Raw genomic sequence first — 26997 nt, forward strand, 5'->3', positions numbered from 1 at the left:
CTATTTTCATAGTCTCTTCCTTATTCTATTTCAATAAAATCCAAAACATTCTCCAGACAAACAGCTCTATGAAAATCTTTCTTTCTCAATTGCAGGTCTGAGTACATTCTTTGCCTTCAACAGTTTGCATTTTGTGAAGATATTCTTATACTAGGCCCATAGGACAGAGCAAGTGGCTTACGTCTAACCTGATTCCTTAGATTTAGTTCGTTCAGACACCAAGATTGAGAAACAGACTGGCAACTAATACACTTACAGTGTTCTTCAATCTCTGTTCAGTAAAGTACACGACAGTCATACAGACTGTAATTTCAGAGCAATTCTATTATTTTCCTTCCTTTTGTAATTTGCATAGCAACCTGAATACCCAGATAATTTATACATTAGTCTGTGGCCTCCAAAATAATAGCTTAAATGTGCATTTCTGGATTACTTTTCTTGTGGATTCTTTATTATCTACCCTTCTCATTCTCAACAGCCACATACATCAGCTCCAGCCATCATCCTACAATTCCACTCCCTTCTTCTTCCTTTGTGTGCTAGGGGATGTTCTGAGTCAAGAGGGCACAGGGCTTCAGCAAAAGGTTGAAAAATAAAACGTGACAGCTATTTTACAGATATTTTCCTATTACAATACAACTGTTTCTTAATGGATTACGACTCAATATGCTAACTCAGTTCTCATGAAGCTGATAATATGGGGGATTATTTTAATACACGTAATCTACAGATTCATAGTAACTGAATTTTGAGCTGTGCTTTGGGAAAATGCCAGCTCTCAGGAAAAACAGTCAAGCAGATAAGTCACGGTAGCATGCCAGAGGATGGCATTATCAAATTAACTCCCATTTTAAAATAATGAACTTAGCTAGAAAACCAAATTGGTTTTACATATATGAAAGAATGTATATATTATAAATCAAGTTGTCATATTCCTTGTCAGTACAGAACATAGTCATTCTCTGTTTAAGGTCTAATATATATTGGATTTCTACTAAATGAATCATAATTTAAAATTTAAGAGCTTTTATCTAAAAACCATACTGATTTCACTGCTACCTCTTGGTTCCTACGCAATAATCTGATACATAATGAGGCAGCCAGATACTGTAAAGAGTGGGTATGGGCTTCAAAGAAACACAGGGCTAGTTAGAACACAAGTTCTAAAATTTATTGCCTGTGTGACCTTAGGCAAGTTATTAATTCTTTGAACCTTATTTTCCTCATGTGCAAAAGAAGATAACAATATCAACTCTTGTGTAGTTGTTATGAGGATTCTATAAAATGAGGTTGTTTTTTGTAGAGTCTAACATAACTCCTAGGACAGACGTGATCTTTAAATGGCAGTGGTTCTTGATATTATCAGGAAGCAGTATGCACAGTGGTTACTGTACTCACATTAAGAGAACATACTTTGTTTAGAAGTCTGGCTTCCAGTTTGGCCCCAAGCAGCTGTGTCTTTGGGTGAGCTGCGTAACCTTCTCAAGCATCTGCTTCCTCATCTGTAAAGTCAGGGTACTATCCATGACTTAATAAACTTGCCGAGAGGGTAGCATTTAGCGATGTTTAAAGGGCCCTCGGCACACTGCTTGGCACACAGCAAGCGATAAATAAACGGCAGCTGTACTAAGTGCTACTTTTGTACCTGTTTCTAATCCTGAAGTAAGGACATTGCTATTTTCCACTTCTTACAGAACCAAAGGTGTGTATACACAAGGGCCATGCACCCCGACTAGCATCATTCCAGATGATGGCACAGTTCTAAAAGTTCTGAGTGCATGCTCCACATGCTGTCAAGGCGCTGTGGCTAGTCAATCAACATTCACCTCGACACTCCCGCTTTATTACTTTGCTTCAATTTGCGTGAGAAGGAGCAGCTTAATGAAGCTCTGGTGGAACCCCAATCCTAAGGAGTGCTTTTGTGATTTATAACTAATTTAAGTTCTTCTGCTTCAGCCCTTTCTGTCAAGTAAACTGAAAGTGACAGAAGAAAATGACAGTGGGTCTGTCTTGCTGCAGAAAATGAGGCTGAATTTGGGTTCTACCCATAAATGCTGTTTTACCAAGATAATGAAACAGTTCAAAGGACATGTTCAATCTAGCTAATAAAGAAGAGGTTTAAAAAAAAAAAAAAAGGAGAGGTTCGAATGAGTAACCGAATGAAATCACTAACAGGGAGTCAGGTACCTCTAGACCTACGGCAACTTACTTTAACCGAGTGCCTGAAATTACACTTAATCTGAAGTCTAAGGAGAAAACAAGGGTGTAATCTTATTTTGTATATTATCTTTCTCTAAGAAGTTCAAAGGAGTTAAAATTTTAAAAACATAACTTGCAAAATATAATTCTGCGATTAACGATTGTTCCCATTTTATACGAAAAAATAGCAGTATATGATCGCTGAGAAAGAGAAATCCAGGATCCAGTCATCACTCGGGACCCAGTGCATAGCCATTGCACCAGTTGTTTCTAAACAATTTCTCTCTTGAACATTTAAACCACTTCTCACAGTTTTAAGAACTGATGCCACAAAAGTTCTATCTGTCCCTACTCCTCCCTTCCAGATATAAAAATATTTTTAGCACAAAGTTGAAATCAATAACAGCTACAAACACAGTTATCTAGTTGACTTGAGAAGTCATGCCAGCAGTTTTACGAGGATTTTAGTAGCTGGCTGGTGGGAGAGTAAATTGGTACAACCTTCCTGAAGGACACTTTGGCAGTGTATACCAACCACTTGAGAATTTTTACACTCTCGATTCCCAAGCTCCTCTTCCTAGAAATTATTCTAAGGAAATAATTTGAGAAGTATGCAAAGATTTCAGTGCAAGGATGTTCTCTGCAACATCACTTACAATAGCAAAATATTGGAAAAGCAAAATATTGGAAACAAATACCCCAAAATAAAGAATTAATGAATTAGGGCACATCCATTAGACAGAATACAATACAGCTACCAAAATGCATACTGTAGGTATGGAACTGTATTCACAAGATATTAAATAAAAAAAACAAAGTTACAAAACTGGATGATAACCCCATCTCTGGATGATTCCAATCAGAAAGACTGGGAGCACACGCTCTAAAATGTCAGCAGTGATCATCTCTGAGTGGGGAGATGATGAGAGATTTGAATTTTTTTTCTGTTTGTTTTCCCAGTTTTCTACAGATGAACAGTGCTATCATTTCTGTAAAGAGGAAAAGTGTCATAATAATTACAAATGTGGCCAAACACTTTAATTCCTGGGGAACCGTTTTATACTAAAAACTCATCGAGTCGGAGTGGGAATATCCATCCATCCATGCATCTAAACATCAGGGTGCAGCTGCAATGTGCAAGGCCGCAGTGAGCTGCCACAAGGGATACAAAGAGGCGTGCATCCAGATCTGAACTTCAAGGGGCTTACTATGTAGTACACACAAAAATACCGCAAGGTAAAAAGTGCTGTGTGCCACAAAAGAGGTTTAAGAAAGGGCTATCTGAATTCAGAGGGGAGGAAGATACTCCACACAGTTACCCTTTTCTCAGGGCCAGGCAGGAATTCCTCCTTGGCTGTTTCCAGGAACTCCACAATAGGTCTCAGCTGTGTTACACACTGGATCAGGTCCTCTTTGTGTTCCAGCAACAGAACAGACAAGGTCTTTCCCTCCTCCGTGCTCCCTGGGGGAGGAAGAGGTAGAGACGCACAAGAGCAGCGAGTCAACTTGAAGAAAATGACAGCATGGTTTGTCAGGAGAGATCTAACAGAATAGTAAAGTGATTCTCAGCCGATGCTGAGCACCCGAATGCAGAATCTCTTTTTGGAGAGAAAAATACTTTATTATTCTGTTTAAACTCTATGAAAGGAAAAATGTTTCATTTATCTGTCGAAACACAAAGCTGCAGAGCCAGCCAGAGGTTAACTTCTGGTTGGCAAGGCCACTGCTTTGTACCTAACCCAAATGAGAGAAACTTCAGCCTTTAAGTGCTGTCGGCGAACCAGCTCACCCTGGGCACTCAGAACATCGATTTGGATGGGTGGCTTTTTGAAGGGCAGGAGAACATTGATTCCAACTGCAAGATGTCAGACTAGTTAACTAGGGGATAGAAATGGAGATTCAAATTTAGTTTGTATGTATTTAACACGCAGCTTCTGGCATTACATGTAGAATTTATGCGAAAATCACTTAACAATAACCAAGCCACTGAAGACATGTATGGCTGGAGCCAACCTTACAGCATCTTCCCAGAACAAAGCTCAGTGACTCGGGGGACAGGCTTCCTCCTACCTTTTGGCCGCACTGCTTCTACATCCTCCGGCTTGCTGTCTAACAGCGCTGTCTTTACTGCAGGGTTAGAATCTTGGTACAGCCTCAACAGGGACACGACAGTCTGAACATCCAGGCTCTCATCTCTTACTTTATCCAGGATTCTCTGGAATGCTGCATGTCCTTCTTCACCCTCAAGACATCCCATTATGGTCTGTGGAACACAAGTACCCAGAAAAAGAGATTAGCCAGCCACAAGAACCCCACGCTCCTTGGATTTGGCAAGGAAGGCCCTCAACAGTTGGATCCCCACGTACCGGACCTTTTCTGTGGCATCTGGCCTTACTATTGCCTCTGCATCACAACCCTCGGACTTCACAACACTGAAGCATTCTGGATAAACACTCATCATTCTGGCCACTCTTTTCCAGCCTTCCTTACTGGTTCTTCTTCCAAATCCATAACCATAAGCCATACCTAAGACTGGTCTCAACTCTTTATTTTTCTCACTTTAATCTCTCCCTTTGAAAAGCTCTCCCGTGTATAGCTTTAACTGTCACCTTTACGCAGATAACCCTGAAAGCCAGCTCTCTAATCCTAAGCTTTCCATTTAAATCTAGAACCATAGTTTCTGCTAGATCTGCCTGACCCTCCCGAGGTCTCGGCACCACACATCTAAAACAGAGCTTGCCATCTCGACTCTTCCAAACCTAGAGTACTAAAATATCAACTCCAGGGGTGAAATAAACAAAATTAACATCTCTCACACAAATGGGAGGAGGGCCAATTGGAAGGCAGGATTAATATTTCTATTTTAGCAATAATGAATTTATTTGAAAAAAATCTGGAACCAAAACTTCATTTCACGTGTATAATCTTTATGTTTCTATTTAGCAAAACTAGCACCTACCTTTGATGCTTTTTAGTGCTGATACCATAAAAGAAAATAGGGTTTTCTCACAAAAGTCCTTAGAGAGCAAAAAGTTAGGGTTTTCTATACACACACATGACACGGAAGGATTTCATGAATATCTACACTTGCAAAGTTCAGTCAGACAATTATAAATTCTGGTAGTGATTATATATTTAAAATCTCTGTTTAGAGAGATTTTGTCTCTCTCCCCTCCTCCCAGATAAACAGGAATTATAAGTGAGTTAGACTCGGTGTTTCTTGGCTTTGCTTTAGCTTGTTTCCTGATCACAGAATGGCTCTATAAAGCTAAATTAAAATAAAAAAAGGGGTCCTATGTTTTATGGTCATCTACAGAAGTAAACTTAGATGAAACACAGCTTAGTAATCCACATTAAGATTATACTGGAATAAGTAACTTCCATGAACCTAAACTAACTCTTCTCATTTCTATTTTAAAAATAATAAACAAATGAGATAGACATCAGTTGATGCTTAATCCCTTTTGGCCCCATCTATCCAACATTTCATGCTTTTGTTAGTTGGCCTGAAATTCCTTTAGAAGGCCTTTTCCCAGACAGCAGTGGGGACCTGAGGTAGGCAGCATCTGAAATGGTTCCCAATACCCCTGCCTCCAGGCATCCATGCCCTAGGGCTGAACCTGTGCCCTGCGCTTCTAAGGAAGAACATATGGCAAAAGTAATGGGATGCTACTTCTGAGGCTAGGTTACTGTGACTTCCACCTTACCTATACAGACACTCCCTCCCTCTGTCTTTGCTCTGGATGCAAGCTGCCACGTTCTGAGCTGCCCTACAGAGAGGCCCACGTGGCAAGGAGCTGACATCTCCAGCCAACAGCCACGTGAGTGAGCTCAGAAAGAGGCACTCCCCGCTGCTGAGCTTTGAGATGTCTGCAGCCCTGGCTGATTCCCTGGCGGCAGCCCTGTGAGTCCTGAGCCAGGGACTCAGTTAAGTATATCTAGACTCCTGATCCACAGCAACCAGGAGGTAATAAACATCTGCTCTTTTAACCTGTGAAATTTTAGAGTAACTTGTTACAGAGCAATAGATAACTAATACAGCCCTACTCATTGCTAATGCCCTTAATAAACATGTTTCTTCCTCTTTATTTTCCCTTTCCTTCCATCCTTTCTTTCTTATGCATCTTAACTGATACAGCATATAGCTATCTCATTCTATCCTAGGCCAGCGTTTTTTCACCCGAAGCTCTCTGAATATCCCAAATCTACCTCTCTCCGTATCCAATTTGTCTGGTATTATCATTTGAGCCAGTGGGGAAGAGAAGCTCTCATCAATGGTGGCATCTGATGCGCTTCTCATTATCCTCTCTGCTGTCTCCTCCTCTGCAGAACTGCTCAGCAGTGAAATTAAAACATTTGTTAACTTCATTGCTCAGCAGTGACGCTAGGGTGACCATCTGGGAAGAGAAGCAGGGGTGGGCTGATGACAGGGCCAGGAGGGAGCAGTCAGCTGCCTGGACAGCCCTGCTCTCTGCTCTTTCTTCCAGAACCTACTGGGGACCTGCACCAGAGCCAGTCTTGTAACTGCTAATCCATCAGCCTCCTAAACTGCCTGGGGCTCCACAGAGGAGTGAGCCCTTTTCTGAAATAGTGTATCTGCCTGAACAGAAGGGTGTCGCATATTGCTACAGGCTGGGGTTCATTGATTGCTACTATGTAAGAGAACTCCAAGAGATGAACCAAAACAGAGTTGTGTTCTTTAACCACACATCTGGAACTCCTGTGATTCTCAGACTTAAAGGTACTTCAATAAATTCATAGCAATTCACGGTCACACGTGTAATCAAAGTACTTTTATCCGAGTGAAATATAGGTCAATACATTTAAAGATGGGACAGTTTCATTTCCCTCTATTATGTGTGAAAAGTCATTTAATCTCTCCCTTACACTCAGGTCTTTGAACTGAATTTACTCATTTTCCCAACTGTTTGCCTACTGCCTTCGGATATGCTTAAGTTACACTGTATTCTTGTTCGCTCGTGGCTCCCCTGAACGCCAAGGGCCAGACAAAGGCAGTAATGATACAAACCATGACAGCTCAACACCGTCCCAGACACTGCGCATCCACTTCATGCCTCACATCAGTCCTCGGAGGCATTTCTACGACTCCTTAAATGAGAGTCACAGGGGCCGGCCCGGTGACGCAGCGGTTAAGTGTGCACGTTCCGCTTTGGTGGCCCAGGGTTCGCCAGTTCGGATCCTGGGTGTGGACATGGCACCGCTTGTCAAGCCATGCTGTGCTAGGCGTCCCACGGATAAAGTAGAGGAAGATCGGCACGGATGTTAGCTCAGGGCCAGTCTTCCTCAGCAAAAAGAGGAGGATTGGCAGCAGACGTTAGCTCTGGGCTACTCTTCCTCAAAAAAATTTTAAAAAATTTAAAAATAAAATAAGGTAAAAAATGAGAGTGACAGAGGTGAGGTAAGTTGCCCAAGGTTGCATGGCTAGTAAGCAGAGCACCCTGGATGAAACACTGAGCTCATTCCACTGGCCTGGCACCCCTTTCACGCAGTTCCATCACCCAGATTTTGAGTGTAACCAAATCCATTTACACTGGATTCTACTGGACTTACTAGAATCAAGATCACTTTGAATACTGGGTAGTATCTAGACAATCTGTAGCATTCTTCTTGGTGTTAATGATTAGTATAGAGTCTGGTACACAGTAGGTCCTTAATAAATGTTTGTTTAACTGAATGAAATTCCCTTCCCATAAAACCACTAGCCCTTCTATCTATGGCTGCGTATCTTAGACTTAATAATTAGCAGAGAGGAGATGTGGAAATACAACTTATTTTCATCTCTCATAGACCTGTAAAATGAATCCTGCTAACTCTCCCCTCAAGAGGGTTATCCTCCACTGGCAGTAAACACAGACCTGTGCTTCTCCACGAAGCTCCTAAGGAGTGACACGTTGGAAACATCAGACTCACATAAGAGAAGGGACTTGTTTGCCTTTGAAACAAAGTTGAAGGGGAAAAAAATGCTACTAGGTCTTCATCTTTGGGAGTCTTCCTAGAACTTTAGGTGAAAAGTAGATCAAACAGCAAAGAAATCAATAGTGGAAAAAGTTATCTGCTTATTCTAGTCAAAGACTCACTTTGCTATATACACAATTAATTAAAAGCAGAGACATGGCCAGGAATAAAGAAAGAAGACAATTAAAAGTTCTAGCATAAAAGCTGAAAAAAGTATGAGTTTGCATTTAAATACAGGTTTTACTCAGCTCAGCCAGAAAGCCTCTTCGGTCAGTATCTGCTTTTTCTAATGGGTAGGGGATATCACGCTGAGAGGGACAGGCAGAAGACACTTTCCCATGCCAGCACCCAGGAGACTTCTCTTTAATCAGTTTTGGCTTGGGTTTCACACAATTCAAGCAGCCCAGCCTCTTCCCATGTTGCTGCAATCACTGTTCAGGGAATGGCTTTGCCACCTTTCATCATTTATCTCAGAAAATAAAATAATCAGGATACTGGTTCACGGTGTCCTCCCTAAATTCAATCCGGTCCAGTTGCACACTCCTTTTCAGAAAAGGGAGAGGCTGGTCCCTCTCAACCAGCACATCACTCACAAGCCTTAGAGAGCCTCAAAATTACATATCTAAGGGTACATTATTTTTACTGTGAAGCTGTCTCAAATTACGTTATGATGATTAACCAAATAATAACAACAACAAAAAACATTCAAAGCTCTCTGGGAGCTAAAAAATGTATAAACAGAAAGACAACAACAAACAAACAAAAAACTCGATACAAACTTTCTGATTGGAGCTGAAATGCAGACTGACATTCCAAATGAACAGTTCCTAAATGCTCTCCACACTGAGGTCTTTGGTGATTCCCGTAGTTTGGTGACTCCTGTGCACGCCTCCCCCAGAATTACACATGTGCCAGGGTTTCTTTGCTGTCATGACATTCTGTAAGGATAGGGATCTAGTCTAACTTATGTTTATTTTCCTAGCAGACAGCTCAATGCCTAGCACATACCTGTTGCTCAGTAAATATTTGTGAATCCAGGGGAAAGCAAAGAGTAACACTTGGAAAAATGGGTATTCAGTGGCCCCTCAAAACATTGAGAGTTCTCAGCACAGACACTGTGGCATCTGCCATCACACATTAAGCATTTTGTAAGCCATCAACTTCCTCACCAGTGCTTCTCAAAATGTGGTCTCGAGATCCCAAAACAGTAGTCCATGGGGAACTTGTTAAAGATGGAGATTCCCAAGCTCTATCATAGCCTAAGAATCAGACTTTCTGGAAATGTGGTCTGGAGGTGTACATTTTAACAAGTGCGCCAGACGACTTTTATATATACTGAACCATTGTTCTAGAACCTGATGCCTTTGTACAAGACACTACACCTGCAGTTCAAGAAACTATTTCCCATCTATGGACAGCTAATCTTTGCCAAAGAAGCCAAGAACATACAATGGAGAAAGGAAAGCCTCTTCAATAAATGGTGCTGGAGAAACTGGACAGCCACACGCAAAAGAATGAAAGTAGACCATTATCTTTCCCCATACACAAAAATAGACTCAAAATGGACCAAAGACTTGAAGGTAAGACCTGAAACCATAAAACTTCTGGAAGAGAATATAGGCAGTACACTCTGACATCAGACTTAAAAGGATCTTTTTGAATACCATGTCTTCTCAGACAAGGGAAACAAAAGAAAAAATAAACAAGTGAGACTCCATCAGACTCAAAAGCTTCTGGAAGGCAAAAGAAACCAAGATAAAAATGAAAAAACAAACAACTGGGAGAAAATATTTGCAAATCATATATCCGATAAGGGGTTAATCTCCATAATACATGAAGAGTTCACACAAATGAACTACAAAGAAACAAACAACCCAATCAAAAAGTGGGCAGAAGATATGACCAGACATTTTTCCAAAGAAGATACACAGATGGCCAATAGGCACATGAAAAGATGCTCAACACCACTAATCATCAGGGAAATGCAAATCAAAACTACACTTAGATATCATCTTACGCCCATTAGAATGGCTATAATCACCAAGACAAACAATAATAAATGTTGGAGAGGTTGTGGGAAAAAAATGGAACCTTCATCCACTGCTGGTGGGAATGCAAACTGGGACAGCCACTGTGGAAAACAGTATGGAGATGTCTCAAAAAATTAAAACTAGAAATACTATTTGACCCAGCTATCTCATTACTGGGTACTTACCCAAAGAACTTAAAATCAACAATTCAAAGAGACTTATGCACTTCTATGTTCACTGCAGCATTATTCACAATAGTCGAGATGTGGAAGCAACCCAAATGCCCACTAACTGATGACTGGATAAAGAAGATGTGGTGTATATATATACAATGGAATACTACTCAGCCATAAAAAAGATAAAATCATCCCATTCACAACCACATGGATGGACCCTGAGGGCATCATGTTAAGTGAAATAACCCAGACAGAGAAAGACAGACACCATATGATCTCATATGTAGAATACAAACAAACTTATGGACAGAGAACAAATTAGTGGTTACTGGGGGAAGGGGGTTGGAGGGTGGGCACAAGGGGTGAAGGGGCATACTTATATGGTATATGACAAACAATAATGTACAAATGAAATCTCACTACGGTATCAGCCATTATGACCACAATAAAAAAAAGAGAAGCTATTTCCAAGTGGATAATATACCTATTTGAAAGCACGACTTGCAAATTAAGCTTCAAGTAACAGCAAACCATCTCACATGTCAGAGTAAACGACCATGGCACTAAGATATTAAGTGAAAAACGGGTTTCAAGGTCAACCAAGTCTAAAAATACTGAGTTAATGTATAAACAAATAGCAGTCGTCACCTCTGAGCTCCTTCTGTGTGCCTGGCATTTTAGCATGAGTTTTACATAAATAATCTTAATTTCACAATGATCCTATCACATAGGTGATAACATCCTCAAATTCTACAGATTAGGAAACTATGGCTTACAGAGACTAAGCTGCCATGGTCACAACACCAGTAAATGGTAGAGAGGATAAATAAACTGTATATCCATATGATGGAACACTGCTCAGCAATAAAAAGGAATGAACACGCAACAACACGGATGAACCTCAGAATAATTATGCCGAATGAAAGAAGCCAGACCAAAAAGCACTCAGACTATATGACTCCATTCACATAATACTCTAGAAAATGCAAATTAACCTACAGAGATGGAAGCAGCTCAGTGTCACCAGGGTATGGGTGAGTGGAAAGGGGAGGACAGAGGGATTACAAAGGGATGCGAAGAAACTTTCAGAGGTGACAGATATGTTCACCATCTTGATTGTGGTGATGGTTTCAGAACTTATCAAACTGTATGCTTTAAATATGTATGGTTTACTGTATGTCAACCATACCTCAATAAACACATCTAAAAGAAAGTAAGAAAGAGAGAGAAGCACAGAGCCTAAGGACAAAGTAGTACCTCCCCAACTCTACATTTAATTTAATTTAATCTTATGTTCTTAAAGGATCTTTTCCCTTTTTCTTTCAGGAGCTGAAAGACTTATTATGGACTATAACAGAATCATTTTAAATACAGCCACCAAGGGATTTCTAGAGCTCTCACTCTGACCTCTAAAACTGAGGAAGAAACAACATAAGCCTCTAATGGTCACCAACAGTAACCAATATTCTTTCACAGTACTATTAATGTTTATTGTCATCAAAAGATTAGAACAAGAATTGGGGGGGGCAATAAATGCTGAATGAATCCACGTACAGCAAACATTTCTGGAGCACCTGTTATGTGCCAGACAGTTTTAGGTACCTGTGATAGAAAAAAAGCGCATCAGATACAGTTCAAGTGAGCACAGAGGTGACACTAGTAATTTGAGAATCGCTGATCTAAGGAGTGATGTTGCTCCTCTGTAACCACAGTTAAGTGGAGAGGAAGTGTTAAGAGAGAAAATGAAGGGGTGTGTCTACAAGCTATGAAGGTAACAAACTAGTGACAAAAATGATGGATTGAACAGTTAAGAGAACATCCAAGTGCAAAAATATAAAACGATAATGTCCTTCAGCATACTTCGTACAAAGAGTACCAAGGATTTACAACTTGAAACCTCCCTAAGAGTCATCAGGGTTAAGCCAGTCTTGTAAATAGCTTATCTCTCAAGAAAACAATTTATAACCAACTGTCGATTAACCACGGTAAAATAAATACTTGACCTTGAATTTGTTTTTAAAAAAGTAACTTGCTATGAATCAGGGAAACATTTAAATAGTAGAAGGCATTTATTGCTTGGATTCACAATAACTACCGGACACTAAATTGCCTACAGCAACACGGGAGACCTCCCCACACCACCGACCCGGCGGAGGAGCAGGCCTGCGGAGCCCGTGCCCTCTCGCCTCAGAGCGGGAGGCAGGGCTGGGAGAAAGGGGACACAGGGGAGTTCCAGGGTGGCTGTGGAGTCCGTCCTGCCGGGTCAACTGTGAGGAATCAGGCGGTGAGAGAGCCCACAGTGGGGGATGTGTTTCACTGAGACATTGAAAAAAAAGAAAAAGTCAGCTAAGAAATAGAGCATGAGAACCATTCGGCAGCTTTCTGTCAGGCAAGTCCTAAACATGTATACACGCAGCATACGCACGTATCATTTTTACCCTGTCGGGAGGCAGCAAAACTCAAATGTGTAAAAGAACAGCTCTAAGGTCAGAATGTTCAGGTTTGAATTCTCGCTCAGAGTCTTTGAGCTCTGTGACCCTTGCCAAGTTACATCACCTCTTTGAGGCGTCTTCTCACCCATAAAATAGGGCTAAAAATAGTAAAATAGTATCCACCTCAGTGATTTCTGTGAAGACCACATGAGATAGATCTACCAAGCGTAGCACAGTAAGTATTCAATAAATGCTCACTATTACTGTTTTTATATCTGAAAATGGCCACTGTATTCTTAAACACTGGATGTAATTTACTATGAAAGTTTATATTAAATCCCTTTTGTGCCACATTTTGAGTATTTGTTGTTGTTTTGTTTTGTTTTTGTTTTTATTAATCTCTGATTTGAGGTTATCCCTTACTACTTTCTGCCTCATTTTACCCTTGAAGAATCAGGAGAGAATGGTATGATCAGTTAAATATCCTGGATCAAAACTGGCTGCAAGCTGGGATTCACCTAGTGATCAAAATATAACTTCGTTTTGAAAGTTTCGTGTCTAGTACTTTTGCAAGACTGTCTTTTAGGGAATACATGTCAAAGAAAATATTGAAGTTTGAAAAAATTGAGACCCTGGGGTATTCTGCATTTTCATATTTCTGCCCCGTATGGGAAGCTGATCAGGTACCTAGAACATTAAACTAGCAAACAAATAAAGCTCACGGTTCCTACCTCCTTCTGTGCACCTTTAATTTCTGAACATTCTTCTAGTCTTTTTAAGACATCATGGGTAATCAAGAGTGCGTCTGAGAAGATATTTTCATTTTCTAGAAGAAAATTCAACTGGTAGTGTTTCTTCTCATACTCTGAATGTAAAACAAAAACAAAAAGACAATCAGTGATTCATTCCTTGAAATGATTTTAAAAGTTCAAGCTGAGAAACTTTAAGTCACATACTGCCTTTCTAACTGGTATCTAGCACAGCAGTTATGAGTAATGGAAAACAGCATCTCTAACAGCTCCCTCCCCCTTTGCGCCACTCTCATCCTGGTTACAGTAATGGGTAAGTATCAAAAACGGTACATCGTTACTTCAATACCGCTTTCTTGCTCTGTAGTTCACCTTCAGACTCCAAACACTCAACAACACAGACACTTTCAACAGAAGATGCCCCAGTAGGAGTATGGCATTAGATTCTGGTTTCCTATCTAACAGCGGTCTTTGGTAAATTTATCAATGAAACAAAACATTCATAAAGATCACTGAATCCAGTCACTGACAACAGAAGGACAGATTACAAAACAACCACTAAACGAATGTTACCTGGTTCTGGGCGTGTCTCCTTTGCCTCACTAAAGCCTTGTACAACAGGGCAGGGGGAACAAACTCGAGCTGCATGCGGAGTCTCCACTGGGGTGTCTGCAGTCCCCTGAAGCTCCTGGGCAGTGGAAGGACCCACACTCATCTCTTGGGCAACCGTATGGACTGCTTCCTCAGTCTCCTCAGTCTCGGCCTTCACAGGGCCCCCTGGAGGGGTAGAAACCTCCAAGGAGGAATGAGGCTCTCCAGCACCCTCAGAGGAAAGGATTTCTACTTCTGGCTTCTCCAATTCCTTCCTGAAGGACTCTGAGGCTGGTACTGAGACATCACTCACCACCTGCCCCTGAACAGAGCAGTTTACAAGGCTGCTCAGAAGATTTTTACAACTAACAGCCACATCAAACATCTGTAGGCTGTCGGCTAAAGAGATGATTTTGGAGAAGTTGTACTTGCCCACAGGTAGTTTGCCAGTGTACATCATTTCTAACAAGAGGGCAAACTCCTCAGGGCTCACCACAGATGCATCGATGGAGATGGTGTCTGTGTTGTCCAGCAGGGTTTTGAAGAGGAGGCTGGCAGCAGCCAGGACCAGTTTGTGGGCCTTGAAGTAAATGGTACCAATGGAAATGGTGCAGTCACAGAACTGCTGCTCCTTGCACAGAGTGTAGAGCTGCTGCAGCAGCTGCCGGCTATAGTTGGGGAGCTCCATCACAGCAGCTCGGCCCAAGGGCTTCTCTCCCTCTCTTCCAGAATCCACTTTGTGATGATCAGTACTAGATTCTAGAGAAATCCGAAAAATGTCATGTTAACACTTCACAAGCACATAGGGAAATGCCTTGAATATTAAAACAAACAAATAAAAAGGCAATTCACTCATTCATTCAACAACTGCTGGTCAGTAGGGAGGGGCACAGTGCCAGGTATACTAAATTAACAGTCATGATAACTGTCACGTGTTTAACCACAGTCACGTGCCGCATAACAACGTTTCAGTCAACAACAGATGGCATATACGATAGTGGTCCCATAGATTAGTACCATAGAGCCTGGGTGCGTAGTAGGCTACACCGTGTAGGTTTGTGTAAGTACACTCTATGACGTTTCCACAACGATGAATCACCTAACAATACATTTCTCAGACTGTCTCCCCATCATTAAGCGATGCATGACTGTACATGAATGGGACTGTGCTTAGTGTTACATCTGGATGATCTCATTTGATCCTCACAATGGCTCATGGAAGATACGAGATCCTCCCCATTTCACAGATGAGACTGAAGCTCAGAAGGACTGAGAGAACGAGCCTAAGCAAAAAGAGCCACTAAATGACATGCCCATTTTATCTCACTGATTTCAAGGCTGTAAGTAACTACACTGCTGTATGCGTTCTTGCTTCCAACGAGTTTTCAGCCAACTGAAGGAGAGAAATACATAAACAGAGACTTACAATACAAGGTCCTCATCTTATTCGACCTTTCTGCAACACTGGACACGGGTCATCATTCCCTCCCTCTCGAAATGCCTTTTTCACTTGCTCTTGCTCTCTCTGGTTCTCAGACTACCTCACTAGCCATGCCTTCTCAGTTTCCTTTGCTGGGTCCTCTGCATCACTTTTGCCTCTAAGGTTTGGAATGCTCCAGCACTCAGTCATCTCACCTTTTATCTTCTCTCATCTCCTCCATACCTTTGAAATATCAACTAATGCTGACGGCTTTCAGATTTCTACCTCCAGCTCACACCTCTCCTCTGAACTCCAGATGCACACCTCTGACTACCTACTCAATATCTCCAATTGCAGGCCTGATAGGTTTCTTAAACTTATATCCAAAACTCTCCTGCTGTCTTGCCCACTTCACAGCAATTCTGTCTTCTAGTTGTTCAGACCAAAAACCTGGAAGTCATCCTTGACTCCTATTTTTTTCTTATACCCCGTATCCAATCCTTTCTAAATTCTGTTGGCTCTACCTTCAAAATATATCGCAAATCCAATCACTTATAACCACCTCCACAGGCTCTCCTCTGGTCAGTCAAAGCCACCATTGCCTTTTATCTGCATTACTGCAACAACCCCCTAACTGGTCTCCCGGCCTCCACCCCTTGCCCGCATCACCTCTACCCTATCCTAGCTTCAACCGAGTAGTCCGAGCGATCTTTTCAGCACACAGCCAGAGCTTGTCATTTCTTTGCACAAAAGCCTCCCTGGTTTCTGGTCTCAGAGTAAACCCAAAAGCCAGAATTCTTATAATGGCCTACAACCCCTTCGTGACCTGGCTGCCACGAGCTCTCTAAGCTCATCTTCTCCCATTCCCCCTCACCCATTCTGCTGTAAGCACGCTGCCTTCCTGCTGATCCTGGCACCCACCAAGCACACTCACTACAAGGTTTCTTTGCATATGTGCACAGCGCGCTCCCCCACTCCCATCAGATCTCTGCTCGAAGGCCAGATTATCAGTGAGGCCTTCCCTGACCATGTTCTGTAAATAGCAACCTTCTCTCCAACCTCAGAAGATTCCATCCCTCTTACTCTTCATCACAGCATTATCATCTACTGACATGTATTTTTCCTTGTTTATTACGTATCTCCCTTCACTAGAACATAAGCTCCACTAGGGAGGAAACTTTTCTATCATCTGTTGTATCCTAGTGCTTAAATTTCTGACTGACACAGATACTGTTGGTTAGTTGGTTGAATGAGTAAATGAATGGAAGGAAATGTAATGATAGAGATTTGCTCCTAGAAACCCAGTTTAGGGAACAGGGGTGTCCAGGAGTTAGAGTAAGGTTTTGAGGAGGAGCTAAGAGCTGACCTGTCTTAATAAATGAGCAGACACTGATGAGGTGAAGAGAGTGGCAGAAAAGAGGCATTCCAAGCAGGGAAGGCTGCAGGAGGCACACAGATAAGAAAGCATCCCGTAGTGGTGGGGAGGAGAATTCGGAGGTGGGACTGCACACAGTACAGGAGAGGGAGTGTCGGCAGACGAATCTGGAGAGGCAGGCAGGGTTCTGGCCACACAGACACACACGGGCTGTGCTTAGGAGCTCAGATTTATCCCAGAGGCAATGAGGAGCCTCTGAAGGGTGTAAAGGGCTTTAAGCAGGAAAGTTTCATGGCTAGACATGCATTTTAAATGTATCATCTAAGTGACATTGGTACAGAATTTGAGGGGGAGGATGCTAGAGACAGGCTCTATTTTTGCAGTAGTTCAGGAAAAAATCAATGAGGGCTGCGCTCAGGAGAAGTAGTAATAGAAGAGACAGGAAGACACAGCCAAAAATATTTAGAAAGTGTAACTGTCATGATTTAGGGTATGAATGGCTGTGAGGGAAGAGAAAGACAACTCCCAGGTTCCTGGTTTGGTGAGTGGGGACAGATGATGAAATGATCCAGATGATACAAGAAAAAGACAGCTTAGGGAAGGAGACATCTAGTTCAGTTTTGGGTTTGTGGAACTTACAACAACAGGAAAACTGTATAATCTCACTTGTCTAAAGAAAAAAATACACTAAGAAAAGGGTGGAAAGACATATGTCAAAATAACACTGGCTGGCTTTGTTAGCAGGATTATCAATGATCCCCTTTCCATGCCACCACTATTTCCTTATCTTCCCACATTTGAAACTGACAGGTAAGAAGAAAAATAAAAATATTTCTGAGTTCCGGTTTCTGGTACAGCATGTAAGGAGTTTAGAAGTCACCACTCCACCCTGACAAGTAAAAACCTGAACAAACGGAAAAACCAACAACTCTTCTTAGATCCATCAGAGAAGAGAGGTCACAGGGCAAACTGCCCCTAAAACTGGAGAGACAGACAGGTGGGTACAGAGAATCACAACTTCCCGGAGCAGAAACCCACCAACAGAAGCCTCCGTGGGAACCAGGCCCAGAATAGGAAAAGTAAATTGATACTGACAGATTGCTGGAGGCTCAGGGTGGACAAATTTGAGAGTTAAAAACTCCAGAGAGACAGGGTCATAATTTTGTGAGTTTTACCTCCAGGAGCTCTACTGGATTCTCCCAGTGAATATCAGAGAAAAATTCCCTTCAGCTTCTGGCAGGGGGAAGGGGAAGGCAGCCATTTAGAAATATGCCAGAGCTTTCTGTTCTTCTTAACACGGCCGAGCCGCAGGAGAAACTACTTCACCAGAGTCTAACCTAACTGGGAGAAGGGAAACACCCCGCTTCAGCCCACTCTAGCCATCGTGTTACCACTTAAGGGGAAAAACACTGAAAATCACCGGTGAAGTCCACAGTCCATGGACATAGGCTCACCAACAGACCGGGACCTGAACACAGGTCTATAACAGACTTCCTCCCCGCACACCTCATCACTCCATCACTAGAGGCCTATTTACCACAGTTCCCTTTACCCAGGACTTCATGTCTACCTTTCAAGAAAAAATTACAAGGCATACTAAAAGGCAAAAAACACAGTTTGAAGAGACAGACCAAGCATCAGAACCACAGTCAGATACGTCAGGAATTACAGATATACCTCATTTTATTGTGCTTCGCTTTATTGAGTTTTGCAGATACTGTGTTTTTCACAAGACTTTCCACCAGCAAAAGATTAGGACTTGCTGAAGGCTCAGATGATGGTTGAAATTTTTCAACAATAAAGTATTTTTTAATTAGGTTATATACATTGATTTTTTTAGACATAATGCTATTGCACACTTAATAGACTATAGTATAATGTAAATATAACTTTTACATGCACTGGGAAACCAAAAAATTTGTGTGACTCACTTTATTGTGGTACGTGCTTTATTGTGGTACGTGCTTCATTGTAGTGGTCTGGAACCAAACCTACAATCTCTGAGGTATGCCTGTATCAGACCAGGAATTTTAAAAAACCATGATTACTATGCTAAGGGCTTTAAGGGAAAAAGTAGACAACATGTAAGAAGAGATGGACAATGTAAGCAGAGAGATGGAAATTCTAAGAAAGAATGAAAAAGAAATGCTGGAAGTCAAAAACACTAACAGATATGAAAAACGCCCTTCATGTGCTCATCAGTAGACTGGATGTGGCAGAGATGATCTCTGAGCTTAAGGATATGACAACAGAAACTTCCAAAATTGAAAAGCAAAGTGAAAAAAGACTGATAAAAACAGGATAGAATATCCAAGAACTCTGAGATGATTACAAAGGTAAAACATACGTGCGATGGGAATTTCCGAAGGGGAAGAAAGAGATAAAGAAACAGAAGCAATATTTGAAGCAGTAATTACTGAGAATTTCCCCAAATTAACATCAGATACCAAACCACAGGTCTAGGAAGCTCAGAGAACACCAAGCAGGATAAATGCCAAAATAACTACATTAAAAACTCCAGAAAATCAAAGTTAAAAAAAATCTTGAAAAAAGCCAGAGGAAAAACCCTTATCTACAGAGAAACAAAGATAAGAATTACATCTGATTTCTCCTCAGAAACCATGCAAGCAAGAAAGAAGGAGTGAAATATTTAAAGTATTGAGAAAAAAACAAACCTAGAATTCTATACACTGCAAAATTATCCTTCAAAAGTCAAGGAGAAATAGACTTTCTCAGAATAGTGAAATTGAGAGACTTGGTTGCCAGCAGACCCGCCTTGCAAGTTCTTCAGAGAGAAGGAAAATTAGAAAGAACAGAAATCTGGATCTATGTAAAGAAATGAACAGCTTTGGAGAATGAATAGGTGAAGATAAAATAAAAACATTTTTTAATTCTTAATTAACATAACAGTTTGTTCAAAATAATGACAGCAACAATGTATTAGATTATGTATGCTTATGTTTATATATGCTTATGTATAAGTGAAATGAATGACAGCAATGATACAAGGGATGGGAGGGAAGAATCAGGATTATTTTATTCTTATAAGGTACTTGCAGTACCTGTGAAGTGGTATAGTGTCATTTGAAAGCAGACTTGGATCAGTTGTAAATGTATATTACAAACTATAGGGCAACCACTGAAAAAGTTAAAAAAAGAAGTATAACTGATATGCTAAGAAAGGAGAAAAAATGGGATCACGTCAAATGCTCAAGTAAAACCAAAAGAATGGAAGACAAAAATAGGAACAAAGAACAAGGGCAATATATAGGCAACATTAACAAATATGGTAGCTATACCAATAATCACTTTAAACATCAATGGTCTAAATACACCAATTAAAAGACAGATCGTCAGAGGTGATCAAAAACAGGACCCAATTCTATGCTGTCTACAAGAAATCCACTTTAAATATAAAGACACATACAGATTAAAAGTAAATGCATTGAGAAAGATATACCATGGTAACACTAGCCTGAAGAAAGCAGTGGTAGCTATATTAACTTCAGACAGAGCAGACTTCAAAGTAAGGAAAGTTATCAGGGAAAAAGAGGGGCGTCACATAATGAAAAATGGGTCAATACTGCAAGAAGACACAATAATCCTTCACTTATACACACCTAACAACAGAGCATCATAATATGTAAGGCAAAGTGAAAGAAAGGCAAAGAGAAATACAGGAATTCACTATTATAGTTGGAGACTTTAAACATCCCTCTATCAGAAATGGACCAATCCCCCAGCAGGCAGAAAATCAATAAGGACAAGCTGAAGTCAATAGCACCATCAATCAACTGGATATAATGGACATCTATAGACTACTTCATCCAACAACAGCAGATTACACGTTCTTCTCAAGATCACATGGAACATTCACCATGATAGACCACATCTGGGCCATAAAACACACCTTAACCAATTGAAAAGAACAGAAGTCATACAATCTGCTCTCAGACTGCACTGGAATTAAACTAGAAATCAATACTAGAAAGATAGCTAGAAAATCTCCAAATACTTGGAGATTACACAACACACTTCTAAATAACACATGGGTCAAGGAAGAATCTCAAGAGAAGTGTAAAGATATTTTAAACTACATGAAAATGTAAATACAACCTATCACAATTTGTGGGATGCAGCAAAAGCAGTGCTCAGAGGGAAATTTATGGCATTGAATGCATATATTAGAAAAGAAGAAATATCTAAAACCAATAATCTAAGCTTCCACTTTAGGAAACCAGAAAAGAAGAACAAAGTAAATCCAAAGTAGTAGAAAAAAATAGAGGAGAAACAAATGAAATTGAAGAGTAAATCAATAGAGAAATATCAATGAAACTAAAAGCTGGTTCTTTGAAAAGATCAATAAAATCTATAAGCCTCTAGCCAGGCTAACTAAGAAAAAAAGAGAGAAATCACAAATTACTAATACCAGAAATGAAAAAGGGTCTCTCACTACAGATCCAATGCACAATACAAGGATAATAAAAGAATATTATGAACAACTCTATGCCCACAAATTTGCTAATTTTAATGACATGAATCAATTCCTTGAAAGACATAATCTGCCAAAATTCACACAAGAAACAGACAATCTGAATAGGCCTATATCTATCAAAGATATTGAATCAATAATGAATAACTTTCCAACACTGGAAGCTCCAGGCCCAGATGGGTTTGCAGACAAATTCTACCAAACATTTAAGGAAGAGATTATACCAACTATCGACAATCTCTTCCAGAAGACAGAAGCGGAGGGAATACTTCCTAACTTATTCTATGAAGGTAGCATTACACTAATACCAAAACCAGACAAAGATATTACAAGAAAACTACAGAACGTATCTTTCATGAACATAGATACAAAATTCCTCAACAAAATATTAGCAAATCAAATCCGACAATGAATACAAATCCACAAAAAATGAAATTAAAAAAATGAAATACCTAGGGACAAGTCTAACAAAATATGTACATGATGTATATGAGGAAAACCCAAACTCTGATGAAAGAAATCAAAGAAGAACTAAGTAAATGGAGAGATAGTCCATGTTTATGGATAGGAAGACTCAGTATTGTCAAGATTTCAGTTCCTCTCAACTTGATCTATAGATTCAACCTAATCCTAATCAAAATCTTAGCAAGTTATTTTGTGGATATTAACAAACTGATTCTTAAGTTTATACAAGGCAAAAGACCCAGAAAGCCACCTCAATACTGAAGGAGAAGAACAAAGCTGGAGGACTGACACTACTCAACTTTAAGAGTTTCTACAAAACTACAGAACCAAGACAGTGAAAGAATAGAGAAACAGACCCACAAAAATACAGTCAACTGATCTTTGACAAAGGACAAAAGACAATACAATGGAGCAAAGATAATATTTCAAGAAATGGTGCTGGAACAGCTGGACACCCACATGTAAAAAAATGAATCTAGGGGCCAGGCCAGTGGTGCAGCACTTACGTTTGCACATTCTGCTTTGGCAGCCAGGGGTTCACCAGTTCAGATTCCGGGTGCGGACCTACACACTGCTTACAAAGCCATGCTGTGGCAGGCATCCCACATATAAAATAGAGGAAGATGGGCATGGATGTTAACTCAGGGCCAATCTTCCTGAGCAAAAAGAGCAGGATTGGCAGCAGATGTTAGCTCAGGGCTAATCTTCCTCAAAAAAAAAAAAAAATTTAGACACAGACCTCACAGCCTGCACAAATTTAAGTCAAAATGGATCACAGACCTCAATGTAAAATGCAAAACTATAAAACTCATAGAAAATAATACAGGAGAAAACCTAGATGAACTTGAGTATGGTGATGACTTCTTAGACACAACACCAAAGGCATAATTCATGAAAGAAATAACTGATAAGCTGGACTTCATTAAAATTAAAAAACTTCTGCTCTATGAAAGGTAATGGCAGGAGAATGAGAAGAGAAGCCATAGACAGAGAGAAAATATTTGCAAAAGACACCTCTGTTAAGGACTGTTATCCAAAACATACAAGGAACTCTTAAAACTCAACAATAAGAAACCAAACAATCAGATTAAAAAATGGACCAAAGGTCTTAACAGACACCTCACCAAAGAAGAGATACAGATAGCAAGTGAGCATATGAAAAATGTTCCACATCATATGCTATAAGGGAATTGCAAGTTAAAGCAACCCATTAGAATGGCCAAAATCCAAAACACTGACACCACCAAACGCAGCTGAGGATGCACAGCACCAGGGCTCCTGCTCGCTGAGGTGAGAAAATGGCACAGCCACTTTGTTAGCTGGATTAGCCGTTTCTTAAAAACCTAAACGTACCCTTACCACATAATTCAGCAATTGTGTTCCTTGGTATTTATCAAAATGAAATGAAAACTCATGTCCACACACAACTTATGCCCATGCAAACCTGCATACAGATGTCTATAGCAGCTTTATTCATAAGTGTCAAAACTTGGAAGCAATCAAAATGTCTTTCAGCAGGTAAATGGATAAACTGGTACATCCAGACAACGGAATATTATTCAGTGCTAAAAAGAAATGAGCTATCAAGCCATGGAAGAAACGTAAATGCATATTACTAAGTGAAAGAAGCCAATTTCAAAAGGCTACATACTGTTTGATTCCAGTTACACGACATTCTGGAAAAGGCAAAGCTATGGAGACAGTCAAAGATCAGTGGTCGCCGGGAGCTGGGGGAAGGGGACATGAACAGGTGAAGGACAAAGGAATTTTAAGGCAGTGAAACTATTCTGTGTGATACTACAATGGTGGATTCATGTATTACACATTTGAGAAATTCCACAAAATGATTAACACCAAAAGTGTACCCTAATGAAAACTATGGACTTGGGGTGATAATGACGTATCAATGCAGGTTCACTGATTTTAACAAGTATATCATTATGTGATAGGATAGTGGGGGAGGTTGTGCATGTGTGGGGACAGAGTTATATGGGAACTCTGTACTTTACTCTCAATTTTGCTGTGAACCTAAAACTGCTCTAAAATGAAAGTTCATTTATTTAAAAAATGCTTCCCAAAATCGATGTAAGTTTTTCAGTTCTACTCACCCCAAGCCCTATTTATACCATGGTATCTAACATTATAGAGCATTCAGGAACTCATAGAATTTTTTTAGTTTACTCAAAGAAGATCTCTGCGAACACCTAGCTCTACTGTTTGAGTACAGTTCGTCTCAGTATCTCTATTACAGAAGTGCATACTTTCTTCAAACAGATGCAGAAACTGCGGCCAGGAGCTGACTGACTTGCTGTAACAGTAGCAGCAGCGGGGGCAGGACTGACACCCTTATCTCCCGGTACTTCCAGAAAACAGAAAAAAATCTGCAAGATTTAAGACAGGCAAAGTAGGCGCTATCTTTAGAAAAAAGGACATAATTCTGAAAATTTGTAAAAAACTTATTTTAATATCAAAAATCAGAACAAGAATTCAATTGGCAAATAAACACAAAGCATAAACCACTAAACAGGCACTGATGGGTTTTTTCTCAAGAACAAATAATATCAATGGAATGTGATTTTTTTCCTAAAACAAGTCACAGGCCTCATGGGTTACAGTAAAAGGCTTATCTGGACATACAGTACATCTTTTTAAACATTCTTACTAATAAGAAACAAGTGACTGGGATTATATTTTCAGACAAACTTAAAACCTCCTTAAAAGGTGGTTTTTCGGTCATTTTTCCGGGTAGAGCATCCATATCTTTCATCAGGTTAAAAAATAAGAAGGTGTATCAAATGATGCAGAGGGAAGTGCTTTGAGCATTAACGACAGGACCTTGTGGCCAGAGCTATTTCACACCTTTGCTAACAACTAAACAAGAGAATAACAGAATAACTGTTGCGGAATAGCAACTGAGCGAGGTTAACAGAAGCTGGACTAAACTACGTGGCTTACCCATACACAGATACTAAAACATGGTCATAAACTTGAGCAATGAGAGGACAACGCGGGTGGTTAAGGCAGCAAACATTCAACGGTGATCAAGGGTTACTTAATGAATGCAAGTTAGCGATGCTGAAAGTTGACATTTTACTGAGATTAATAGGAATACTAATTAAAGACCAGACTTTTGGCAAGATGACGCAGTGAGTTGATGTAAACGGACCTTTCCTTCCACTTCACAGACACAGAAATGCTGGATAAAACATAACAAAAATGCTTTTAAAATATATAGTCAAGCTGAAAAAAAAAAAAAAGGAAATTCCCAGGTACCTGAAATGAAAGAGAAATCAAAATCAAAGCTGGATCAGTGAGTGGGAATTGAGACCATGGCGGTCCATAAGGGTTTCAAAGTCCAATACAGGCCCTGGGCTTGGAAGAGAAAGCATTAATGCTCACATGGAGCCTGGAAATACAGCTTCAGGGAGGCAGAAGGTGGGGGAGTGGGAACTGAGACCACTGCACAAAGCCCAGAGCCTCAAACAGCAATCCCTCCTTGATAGGCGGTCTGAAAACCTGTCACTGGCTCAGGACAGCAACCAACGTTGCTAATTATCTAGGCCTTGAGTAGGGGAAAAGGCACTCACAAGAAATCTAAAATGTAGGCCTATGCTATACCAGAGGAATAGGATCCAAATCTGTACTCTGTATCATCCAGGAATCCTGAGCTGAGAAATCAGCGAAAAAACTGGTCTTTGACATGCACAGAAAAAACTGGAATACTTCATAATCTAAGACACAGAGACTCACAATGGGAAAAAGAAAAACACAGAAAAGAGCTCACTATTGCAAACCATACGAGGAAGAGCTGAACGTGAAAGGTGAATCTCTCAACCCTAGCAGGAGGAAGTGCGACAGGGCGTCTTCAAGCAGACAGGGAAACTTCTTAAACAATGCCCCAAAAGCCAAAAAAAAAGAGATGAATTCGACTACAGTCATGCACCGCATAACGATGTTTCTTTCAGTCAATGACGGACTGCATACACGACAGTGGTCCCACAGGTTCAGTAAACATATAGCCCAGGTGTGTAGTAGGCTGTACCATCTAGGTGTGTGTAAGTGCACTCTACGAGTCTGCACAACGACGACACTGCCTAAGGATGCATGACTGTATACTGCTATTAAAGATTCCTGTCAAAAAGCTCTACAGACGTGATTAACAGACAATGGACAAACGGCAGAACAAGAGAGAACAGCTGCAAAGTTTAAAGGCAATAGAAATTAATATCTAGAACATCTAAGAAATTCCTGCAAATCATGGGGAAAAAATTAAAATCCAAGGGGAAAAAAATGGGCAAATGATATAACTAGGCAATTCAGAGGAGAGGCTTACTTAATTTGCTAACAAGTAATAGCAGTTGTTATAACAGCAGTAATAGCAGCTAACATTTATTTGATGTCTACTATATTCAGGAAGTGCTTATTATATTCAGGAATATGCTTTATACACATTAACTCATTTTATCGTCAACAATTTGATGAAGCAGATACTGTAATTATCCCCGTTTACTAATAGGGAGACTAAGGCCCAGAGAGGTTAAGTAATTTATCCAAGGTCTCAAAGTAATATGTGGTAGAATATGAATTTGAATCTAGGGTACCACTGGTGAGTATATAAATTGATATAGTTGTTCTGGAAAAACATTCTGGTAATATTTAGCGGAATTTTCTGTGCATATATGCTTTATGACCCAGAAATTATACTCCTGGGTACATATCTTAGAAAAATTTTCATATAGGTCCATAAGGAAACATGGCCATAAAGCTCACTGGGGCATTGTTTTTGGTAGCAGGAAGATGACAGGCAATCTAGACGTCCATCACTAAAAGAACAGATGTAAATGTGCAGGATGTATACTATGGAATATAGTACATTAGAAAGAAGCAACAACCAGCTATTCTGACAGAAACATGGATAGATCTTAAATAAAGTGTGGAGCAAAAAAAAAAAAAAGGCAGCAGAATGAGATCTAGAGAATAATACCATTTATGTAAATTAAAAACACATAATCACAACAATCCTATATATAAGATAAAGCTACATAGGTAGCCAAACACATTTTACCAAACATATTAGAGTAGGTGCCTGGAG

At 40.3% G+C, this 26997-nt stretch overlaps 1 protein-coding gene across 4 annotated transcripts in view; it reads right to left on the reverse strand.

Moving 5' to 3' along the window:
- The window catches only part of ZBTB40 (zinc finger and BTB domain containing 40), a 77374-nt gene that overhangs the window by 23001 nt on the left and 27376 nt on the right, over positions 1-26997 (reverse strand). For all 4 annotated transcript variants that reach the window (XM_023635547.2, XM_023635548.2, XM_023635549.2 and 1 more), the window contains 4 exons: positions 14136-14912; positions 13545-13678; positions 4270-4462; positions 3519-3661 (listed from right to left, as the gene is read on the reverse strand). In XM_023635547.2, the coding sequence (XP_023491315.2) occupies positions 3519-3661; positions 4270-4462; positions 13545-13678; positions 14136-14841 (1176 nt within the window). In that variant the 5' untranslated portion in view covers positions 14842-14912. The remainder of the gene's footprint in view (positions 1-3518; positions 3662-4269; positions 4463-13544; positions 13679-14135; positions 14913-26997) is intronic.

This window comes from Equus caballus, chromosome 2 (assembly GCF_041296265.1).
Source record: "Equus caballus isolate H_3958 breed thoroughbred chromosome 2, TB-T2T, whole genome shotgun sequence".
Taxonomy (NCBI): Eukaryota; Metazoa; Chordata; class Mammalia; order Perissodactyla; family Equidae; genus Equus; species Equus caballus.